We start from the raw sequence: 10,134 nt of genomic DNA, 5'->3' as shown, positions 1-10,134 counted from the left end.
TAGGGGTGCTCATGTTACTGGGGATCAGAAGTCTCCATTGTCAGAGAGGCAGGTTGAAGTTGCCAGGGTCAGAGTTGTACAGAATGTGTCGTATGCTGAGGCAGTGAAGAAAGTAGAGGAAGATGCGTCAAGGGTAAGGGATCCTAAGAGGCTCCAGGTGAGTTGTAGAATTTTGCCAGTGCAGAGTGATAGGCCTACGAATGCAATGTGCTTCAGTAAGGTTGGCTTTTTAGTGTTTATTGCTATGGTTGTCAACTGTCCTGCAGGAATGGAATGGAAAATCACAGAAAATAGGTGTTGTGGTGGCAGCTGCAGAGACATACTTGGGTTTACAAGATTTTAAAGCAGAAGAGGGTGTGTTGAACGGTAGTGTCCCGTCCTCCCAGACCATCTGCCTGGTATAGGATCAGATAGGTTCAAAATAGTGGAATGGAGTGGTGGGTTTTTAATGGGTGAAGGGTTGGTTGGCAATACTTTTTTTGTATTACGAAGTATAATGAATTTATACTCCAGTCCATTTGGTGGCGGTAATGGGCCATTAATATTGGATGCCAACCGCCGTTAAACCCCACCGAAGAATACTTTCTTGTAGCTAGCTAACCGTTGTTTTTGTAGCTTGGTGAGCTAACCATTTCTGGCTAAAATAGTCGAATTAGTTAGCTAGATAGAAATTGTAACGTTAGCCAACTAGCTAGCTAGCTTGCTTGCTAACTGAAATACTATCCTACAAAATGCATTTAATCTTTGTTTTAAACGGACTGACTGACGTAGTGTAGTTAATTTACGTTCGTGGCAGGCAAACTTGTTTTATTCAGCTCAAGACGAGGGAAGTTAACTAGCTAACGTTAGCTAGCTACAATGACATTTCTGTGAATTCATGGGGGGTGGACACACAATTAAATACGTCATTGGCTAACGGCCCCGATTTCCATCAAAACGTAAGTATTGACAGTGTATCGTTTTTTATTATGCAAATATAAGCTGCATAGCTAACGTTAGCTAGTTAACGTTATGTCTTCAATGTTGCACCAAACATTACTAACGTTAGTAATAATGTTAGCTAGCTAACATCAGCTGATTATAGCTAGCCAGACAATAGCCAAACATTCGTAGTAGGTAACGTTAGATCCATGACTGACTAGCTTGTCTGTCGCTTTCCAGATTCAAACGAAATATAGCCTTGTAAATAAAATTATCTGGAAATACAGTACAATATCTAGCCAGCTAACAGTTGCTACTCTCTCAAACGTTAGTTTGATGAATGCATTCCAGTTCGGCTACCTAGCTTTATCTAGCTCCGATCCTCCTGTCACAAAGCAAAGGTTATATAGGTAACGTTAGCTAGTGTGATTGAAAAAGTCATTTATTTTGCTCAATATGTTATATATATGGGCCTTTAAACAACTAGGGTCCAGAGGTCTATCATGCCAGTCTTTCCTCCTTTCATGTCCACTGCACCCATACCAAGCAAGTTATCTAATTAGTTACATTAGAACGTTAATATTCCTCTTAGATAAATTGTCTGACCTACCCTGATCACTTACATTGTCCAATGACTGACTGCCAGACCCAGTGTTTTATTCCCTCACACACCTAGCCTGATACGCGTCCACTGAATGCCAGTGTGTTATTGTTTTTACTGATTCCATTGTCACGGTAAGCACATTATTGGAAGTGTTAGTTAGATATGATGTAATATTCTGCTTTATTCTCCTTCCCTCAGACCCCATGGCAAAGTGGTTAAAGGACTACCTGAACTTCGGCAGCCGTCGTGACGCCCCCCAGCTTCCGCGTCCTGACTACACAGAGAGTGAGATCCTGAGGGCCTACAGAGCCCAGAAAGACCTGGACTTTGAAGACCCCTACCAGAGCGCAGAGAAACCACAAAATGGCTGCTACGGTGGCTGCAGGGGGACAGTAAGCCTGCATGCATTTCCCGCCTTCGCTTCTGTCCTTCCCAACGATGCAGAGGTGGGAAATGTTATATCTTCTGCTGTTATTACAGCAGAGGGGGCTGGTTGGCAGAGATATAGGAGGACTGGCTCAATGTAATTGCTGGAATGGGGTGGATCTAACAGTATCAAACACATGGCTTTACAGGTGTTATGACCATGTTATTACAGGTCTTTAAAGGTTGTTATAATGTGTTCCAGGTGAAGGTGGTGTCTCCCAAACACAGGCTGATCAAGGTGGATTCTCAGGAGTTCAGTCGCAGTAAGATCCCCCTGAGCCCCGTCACCATCCACCAAGAACCGGTATGGCTTGACAGTTGTTGTTTTTATTGTTGATCTCCCTCTTTCATGTTCTTTGTATCCACATGATTCTCCTCATTATGGCTTTGACTCTTTAGTATTTTAAAAAATTCTTTTTACCCTTTTTCCTCTCTAACCCACCCACCGTCCATCACTCTCTCCAGGTGCTTCCCTCTGCTCCTGCAGCAGTAGGGAACTCCGACACTGACTACTCGGACCCGTTTGATGCCAGACCAGTTCCACGGCTTAGAGCAGATTGGGAGCCTAACCCTAGCCCACACCTTATCTTGGGCCTCAGCCCCATCACCAGTCCTACCCTGGTAGCCTTCAGCCCTAACCCTATCCTAGGTCTCAGTCTCCGTCCAGGGGACAGCAGCAGCTACATGGAACCCTTTGAAGCCCAGAGGGTCATCACAGGTTGGTTCCTTTTAGCTGTTGCCTACACACCCACACATTGGACTTCACGCCTGGCTGTCTAAAATGACTGACGTACTACTGAGATGCATAGACTCACAGTTAATGAATTGATTGTGTGTGTAGAGCTCCAGCAGGGCCCAGAGCGGGGCCAGCCAGGAGTGGGCAGTGAAAGGGTTGTGGTTGGGATCGGAGATCAACTCTATGATGACCCCTACGATGAGAGGACTCGACATCGCCACCGGGGGGCGCCACCGCAGCAGCAGGGGAGAGAGTTCCTCAGGGACGAACAGGTAACAATCTTCTTCTTCTTCTCTGTTTTGATTTCATCATCCTCCTACATCCTCTCCTCCTCCTCCTCCTCTTCCAGATTGAGGTCAGAGAGAGCAGGCTGCCCCAGGACGATGAGAGACCAGCAGAGGAGTACGACCAGCCCTGGGAATGGAAGAAGGACAACATCTCCAAAGCTCTAGCAGGTAGATATCTAATAGAGGAAAGCATCACTGAATTGTTGGGCTTTAAAATACATCTCTAAAGCTCTAGCAAGTACACCAGTGCTCTGATCTATTCTGTTGTAGGAGGCACTCAGTAGATGCTGCAGTTTTACATTTTATTCATTTAGCCGACGCTCTTATCCAGAGCGATTTACAGGAGCAATCAGGGTTCAGTCCCTTGCTCAAGGGCACATTTTTCACCTAGTCTGCTCGGGATTCGAACCAGCGACATTTCGGTAACTGGCTCAACTCTCTTAACCGCTACCTGTTGCCCAGGTATTTAAGTAGTTGGCTAATAAAACTCTCCATTTGTAGTGAAGTTTGAGGGGGCAGAGTGGGAGAAGTCGTTAGCCCAGTCAGACCAGGCCAAACTACTCAGGACCAGCCCCACAGCCCCAGCCAGCCTTCGGAGGCCTGGTGACACCCCCCCTATCCTGGGTGAGAGAGTGGACCCCTGCCTGCCCCTGGAGAGACAGGTGTAAGTTCCTCCCCTCAACCACTGACTCTCAGTATAATTTAAGAAGCTCCCCCTGGCCGTGTGTCACAATTTTGTGTCCCTTGCTATGCGTCACACAGTAATATGTCCCCCTTGCAGGTGGTACCACGGTGCTGTGAGTCGTGCGGAGGCAGAGACTCTACTGACGTTGTGCAAAGAGAGTTCCTACCTGGTGAGGAAGAGCCAGACCTGCCCACAAGACTACTCTCTCTCCCTCAGGTACCTTTACACACTCTCCCTCTCTCATTCTCCTGGTGTTATCTTTTTGGTTAGTTTGTTTTTCTCCACAATTTTGTGGTATCCAATTGGTAGTTAGTCTTGTCCCATCGCTGCAACTCCCATACGGACTCGGTAGAGGCGAAGGTCGAGAGCTGTGCGTCCCCCGAAACCCAGCCAAGCCGCACTGCTTCTTGACACAACACCCGCTTAACCTGGAAGCCAGCCGCACCAATGTGTCGGAGGAAACACCTGGCGTTTCAGCGTGCACTGCACCCAGCCCGCCACAGGAGTCACTAGTGCGCGATGGGACAAGAACATCCCTGCCGACCAAACCCTCCCCGAAAACGGACGATGCTGGGCCAATTGTGCGCCGCCCCATGGGTCTCCCGGTCGCGGCCGGCTGCGACAGAGCCTGGACTCGACCCAGGATCTCTAGTGCCTTAGACCACTGGACCACTCAGGAAGCCTTCCTGATGTTCTACATTATACCAATCACATCATCGTAAATGTGTTTTCCATGGGTTTTCCATATTTATCTAGGCCCTAATAAGATGTTAAGGATTTTATAACGCTGCTCTCTCTTTTTCTCTCTCTCCTCTGTCTTTCAGGAGTTGTCAGGGCTTCATGCATATGAAGTTCACTCGGAGTTCAGAGAGTCGTTACGTCCTGGGAGAGAACAGTCCTCCATTCTCCTCTGTACCAGAGGTCATCCACTACTACACCATGCACAAACTACCTATCAGAGGAGCTGAACACCTGTCTCTGCTCTACCCTGTCATAGTACAGACCCTCTGACCCTTCTCCACTCATTAGTTGCATCCCAACTGGCACCCTATTCCCTATGTAGTGCACAACTTTTGTGCACTCTGATCATAATTAGTGCACTATATAGGCAATAGAGTGGGACACGGCTATTTGTGATACTAATACAGAAGGTGCTGTCGTCTGCGGAGATGCTGACAGGGCTGCTGTGGAACTGTGTGATGTTATTCTTAGCGCGTCAACATGGTTCTGGTGGAAACCACAATGGTTGCTGTATTATATGGCCAAAGGAAAATGCTGTAACAGAGCAGGTTACTGTATGTCAATAGAGTGTTATCGATCATCCGTCTGGCACATTGATTAGCTAGCTGTACCAGGGTGGGAGTTTCATCCAATAGTGCTATACAGTAGAACGCTACATCGCTATAGTGGAAAGCTATTATAGAAATGTGTGCTTGAAAGCTTTTTCAGTACTTATATGAATGAATGCTGGTATTATACCCTGAGTGTACAAAATATTAGGAACACCTTCCTGATATTGAGTTGCACCCCATTTTGCCCTCTGTACAGCCTCAGTTCACCGGGATACTGGCCCATGTTGACTCCAATGCTTCCCACACTTCCCAAGTTGGCTGGATGTCCTTTGAGTGGTGGACCATTATTGATACACACAGAAAAGCATTGCAGTTCTTGACACACTCAAACCGGAGTGCCTACTACCATATCCTGTTCAAAGGCATTTAAATATTTTGTCTTGCCCATTCACCTTCTGAATGGCACACATACACAATCCATGTCTGAATTGTCTCGAGGCTTAAAAATCCTCCTTTAACCCGTCTCCTCCACTTCATAGACACAGGTGACATCAATAAGGGATCATAGCTTTCGCCTAGTTGGAATGTAATGGGAAGAGCAGGTGTTCCTAATGTTTTGTACACTCGGTGTAGTGTGTTAAAGTGTGAATGTTTTTTGGACTTTGATCATGAAAGCTAAAGAATAATAGGTAGGTTTGTTACTGTGGTGCTGTTTGTAAGGTTTTCTCGTGTTCTCTGAAAATAAAGTGTGATTTTGTTTTTAAAAAACTGTTAAGTCTAACCCCATATACACAGGTAGAGGGAAGGGATAAGGGTTGTTCAGATCAATATATTTACTACTTTCCATTGTCCATACTAATATCATTGCTTCGTTCTAATTGGTATGCTAGTGTTTAAATTGAAATTGCAAGAGAAATCGAAAAAATACCAGCATGTGCGTTCAATAATGTCCTCATTATGAAAGGCTTTCACATCACTCTGCGTGACATGACGGATGATATAGACGCTGGCGTCACCATAGCAACCACCAGGTGTCAGTATCAGCGCAAACAAGGATAAACATCAAGGGTGCGTTCGTAAATTCACTTTGGCTAGTTAGGGTGTGGTTGTAAATTCAATCTGGAGTGCCAGTGTGCGCTCAGACTGCGTTCTGGGCGTTTATAAATTTGTTTCGCTCTCGGAGCGTTCAGAGCGCACGCTGGACGCTTTGGCTAGCTTGGGTGCTTGACTACTAACAGGCTAAAGTTGGCTAGATTGCTAGCTACTTCCAGACACATGAAAGAACACCTCACTCTCCATAGCAGAGCAAATTACGTTTTTTAGATGTCATCTCGAGCGTTTGTGACTAACTGCTACTGGCAACAATTTCATAGTTTTTTTTGCCAACGTCTACCAACCGGTAATATTCAATGGGTGTTGCGCTTTCGTAAATTCATCAGTTATTCAGTGCGCTGGCACAAACGAGAGTGCTCTGAAATTGGAGTAGATAGCCAGAGTGCATTTACGAACGCACCCCTACTCAGATTTCAGCGCACTCTAGTCTGAGTGTATCAGAGCGCAGAATAACTAGCAAAAAAGTTCTTAAATTGTTGCCAGCAGCAGTTACAGTCACCAACTCTCTAGATGACATGAGCCTAGCCTGCTCTGCTTGGGCGAGTAAAATGGTCAGAGTGAGGTGTTCTCTCATTTATGTCTGGAAGTAGCTAGCAAGCTAGCCAACTTTAACCAGTTAGCTTGGGTGCTCGACTGCCGTTGTGAGGTCAGAACGCTCGGATCAACCCTACTCCTCGGCCAGAGCGTCAACTGTCCGCTCTGAATTTACGAATGGACAATCTGACATTTCTCTAAATTTACGAACGCACAGAGCACACTCTGGCACTCCAGAGCGATTTTACGAACACACCCCAAGTTGATCGCGTGGCAGCGGCAGGTAGGCGACGTGATAAAATAACGTGATGTGTGCAAATATTTTAGGCTGCTAATCGTGGATATTGCGTTTACTTTATAAAAACGTATCTGATTAATACTGTGTACTCATGAACTGACTCACTAGCCTATGGTATCATTGTTCAAGGTGAATTATTCCTACTGTAGTAGTAAATAAAGTCGTTGGCAACTTGGCATCCAGTGCATAGTTGACAGCATATTTGAGAGAAAGTTGAAAATATTTTCTTACTAGTGGTCATGACAGCTCTTATGTCATGTTTATGCCATTGTTAGCCTATTTACATGTCATAATGAGGTGTTATTGTTATCCCTTTGACTTTGTACTTGTCTCCCATTGAAGAAAGGTGCTGTGTTCAGAGACATTTAAAGGAAAATACAATCAACCAGTGGAGGCTGCTGAGGGGAGCACGGCACATCATAATGTCTGGAAAGGAGCTAATGGAATGGCATCTAACACATGGAACCCATATTTGATGTATTTGATACCATTCCACTTATGCCGCTCCAGCCATTACCACGAGCCCGTCATCCCCAATTAAGGTGCCATCAACCTCCTGTGCAATAAACAGCCATCTTTTTGTTAAGGTTCAGCAGCTCACGTATCCATGACTTCCCGGATGGTGCAACTCGCTCAGCCCAAACCCAACCTGCTCCGATTCCCTGACCGGTACTGCCACACAAACACACACACACACACACACACACACACACTGACAGACTGACTGATTCTTTTCCTTCCAGACGGTCAGTCTACTGGCTAGATGAACTCCCACCTGAAAGAAATGGCTCCACCACCAAGTTTGGTAAGATCACCCCACTCTCTTTCTGTCCCTATCCCTTTTTCACTCTCTCTTTCTGTCTCTATGTTTGTGTTGTGGATAATTGACTTCATAATGACCTTTTTAATGTTACTGTTTTTCTTGTAGAGTTGACGCCCCACTGGTCCCAGCTGTGTGGCAGGAAGCGGCTTCATTCTGGGTTCGAACAGAGCAGGTAACACTTCATAATGTTGTACAGTATGTTAATGATGTGTATAATGCATGATGACTCTCCTCCTTCTCCAGATCATCTCCCCAATGGGAGGTCAGTGTAGCAGCTCTGAGTGCCTATCCATCCAATAGAGTGTGTTCTCTGGCTTTGCCCCGCCTCCCCACCGCAGGCTGGGAATATGACCGCCCCCTACTGGCCTCCGTGAGCACCACACACACACACCTCAATGTATAATCCTCTCTATCTGTGTCTCTCCATATCTCTCCATATCTAGCTATCTCTCTTGTTTCCTCTCTTTGTGTGTGTGTGTCTCTCTCTCTAGCTGAGCACAGCGGTGCAGACTGCAGTAGCCAGTCCTAGGGTCTGCCAGTTGGCCTGTCCCAAGCGGAGGCAGGGTCTCTATTCGCCCCATTCATCCAAGACCTCACTGGCACCCCCCCACCCAGCTGCAACCTCCTCCCGACTACAGCTCCTTGCCAGTAAGACACTTAAGATACCTCGTATTTACCTCAGACAGTAACGTTTAATAACGGCCATCCAACTACATTGCAAAGTAAATGTGGTGTTCATTTTTAGCCTGAAAATTGTTGCTACTCTATCTACCTGTCTCGCACACACGCTCTCTTTTTCCATTACTCTCTCCGTCTCCTTCCTCCTCCCATCCACCTCCCCTCTCCCAGTCCCTAAGTCTGTCCACCCCCAGTATGCCCAGGACCGTCCAGTCATCTGGCCAGTGCCTGGGCCAGTGAGGAAGGCAGTAGCCAGTGAGAGGGTACAGGTCCTTTCACAGCCCAACCAGCGGAAGGCGCTGTTCCACGGCTACAACCCGTACACGGTTACCCTAGCTGCACGCTCCGCTAGCGCCTCGCCGCGCCTACAGGTGAGCTGTGTTTCTCTTATTTACTCATTCATTTAAATAATTGAATAAAAATGTCATTAGTTTGTCTGTTTGTTTATCACAGGAGCTTTGTCTGCCCCTGCCGCGGAAATGCAAGGGCAAATAGACGAATGCATCTCATCTCTCACCTCTGCAGTACCTCCAGCCGCCTCTTCTTCAGATACTCTGTCTCCTATACAGCATGTCTATGTCCCTGATCACCACTGCTCCATAATAAAGCCCATCTACGATATCATTGAGACATGTTGCTGGGTCTTTGTTCTGGTCCAGTGGGACCGCTGGCTTTAGAAGGTGGATTGTTTAGTGCTGTGACGTTCAACAGCGGGCTGTTCATTCAACTGAACTGAAGTGACTTTTACTATCACCAAAGGAGAGTTGTCACGGACCTAGAACATTACAACGCACATTACATACGTAAAGCGAAAACCACCTGAATGTAAAAGTCTACCTTATATCTTTTAGTGTGCAATTGTAGTAGGTGACAGATGTAGAAAACCTGAAAAGGATGTAATATCCTTAATGAATATTCCCTCTTCTGTTAACCCTCTACTGCACATAGTAAGGCAGCAGAAAGCCGTTTTGCCCCTACAACCTCCCAATTTGAATTCTTTTAAATTCAACAATCCAATGAGGTGCAGAAGTTGGTATGGTGTATCAATTTGGGCAGGGAACTTCTTCCAGGAAACAACAAAAACATGTGAGCACATGGTAAGAAACATTTCTTCTTTTTTTACCCCTTTTTCATGGTATCCAATTGGATACCATGAGTTGTTACAGTCTTGTCTCATCGCTGCAACTCCCGTACAGACTCACACAGGGACATTCTATGAGCAAAGGGAGCCTAATGGAGCAGTTGGATCATACCCTCTGATAGTGAGGACAATCAGCTTGAGGACAGTGACAGCGAAGAAGAATGGATCCCAGAATCTGGTTGGATAGGCAGTGAAATACCCAGGTTATGCCCAACTTGTATTTTCTTTGGAAAAGAGTGCTTGTTTCTACTATATTTCACTTAATACATGTTCTGTTTCTGATTTTCCTTTGTGTTTTAGCCTACCTTTATGGCACAGCATTGCCCTGAGGAAACAAAAACAATGATTAATTTATGCTGCAATAGTTTGTGTCGGGGGGCTAGGGTCAGTCTGTTATATCTGGAGTATTTCTCCTGTTTTATCCGGTGTCCAGTGTGAATTTAAGTATGCTCCCTCTAATTCTCTCTCATTCTCTCTTCTCTCAGAGGACCTGAGCCCTAGGACCATGCCTCAGGACTACCTGGCATGATGACTCCTTGCTGTCCCCAGTCCACCTGGTCGTGCTGCTGCTCCAGTTTCAACTGTTCTGCCTGCGG

General features: G+C 46.1%; 2 protein-coding genes across 2 annotated transcripts; both read left to right on the top strand.

Annotated features, from left to right (window-relative positions):
- Positions 1-586: 586 nt before the first annotated feature.
- On the top strand, positions 587-5,319 carry LOC120033543 (SH2 domain-containing adapter protein F-like). The gene is made up of 9 exons (XM_038979934.1): positions 587-938; positions 1,724-1,971; positions 2,154-2,255; positions 2,417-2,669; positions 2,793-2,959; positions 3,037-3,142; positions 3,476-3,638; positions 3,756-3,875; positions 4,484-5,319. Exons 2-9 carry the CDS (start codon positions 1,729-1,731, stop codon positions 4,668-4,670), a joined length of 1,341 nt encoding a protein of 446 aa, XP_038835862.1. The 5' UTR covers positions 587-938; positions 1,724-1,728; the 3' UTR covers positions 4,671-5,319.
- Positions 5,320-6,692: 1,373 nt separating this feature from the next.
- LOC120033556 (testicular haploid expressed gene protein-like) lies at positions 6,693-9,982 on the top strand. Its single transcript, XM_038979953.1, has 8 exons — positions 6,693-6,881; positions 7,484-7,565; positions 7,640-7,701; positions 7,825-7,891; positions 7,963-8,089; positions 8,211-8,367; positions 8,569-8,768; positions 8,851-9,982. Exons 2-8 carry the CDS (start codon positions 7,504-7,506, stop codon positions 8,890-8,892), a joined length of 717 nt encoding a protein of 238 aa, XP_038835881.1. The 5' UTR covers positions 6,693-6,881; positions 7,484-7,503; the 3' UTR covers positions 8,893-9,982.
- The last annotated feature ends 152 nt before the right edge of the window (positions 9,983-10,134 follow it).

This window comes from Salvelinus namaycush, chromosome 40 (genome assembly GCF_016432855.1).
Source record: "Salvelinus namaycush isolate Seneca chromosome 40, SaNama_1.0, whole genome shotgun sequence".
In the NCBI taxonomy this organism is placed as follows: Eukaryota; Metazoa; Chordata; class Actinopteri; order Salmoniformes; family Salmonidae; genus Salvelinus; species Salvelinus namaycush.
This window is presented reverse-complemented; position numbering and strand designations above follow the sequence as displayed.

Coding starts and splice junctions, on each gene's coding strand:
- LOC120033543 (XM_038979934.1), top strand. CDS start 1,729: ATGGCAAAGTGGTTAAAGGACTACCTGAACTTCGGCAGCCGTCGTGAC. Junction 2,256..2,416: donor TCACCATCCACCAAGAACCG/GTATGGCTTGAC, acceptor CACTCTCTCCAG/GTGCTTCCCTCTGCTCCTGC. Junction 3,876..4,483: donor GACTACTCTCTCTCCCTCAG/GTACCTTTACAC, acceptor TCTGTCTTTCAG/GAGTTGTCAGGGCTTCATGC.
- LOC120033556 (XM_038979953.1), top strand. CDS start 7,504: ATGACTTCCCGGATGGTGCAACTCGCTCAGCCCAAACCCAACCTGCTC. Junction 7,566..7,639: donor CTGCTCCGATTCCCTGACCG/GTACTGCCACAC, acceptor TTTTCCTTCCAG/ACGGTCAGTCTACTGGCTAG. Junction 8,368..8,568: donor CCGACTACAGCTCCTTGCCA/GTAAGACACTTA, acceptor CCCCTCTCCCAG/TCCCTAAGTCTGTCCACCCC.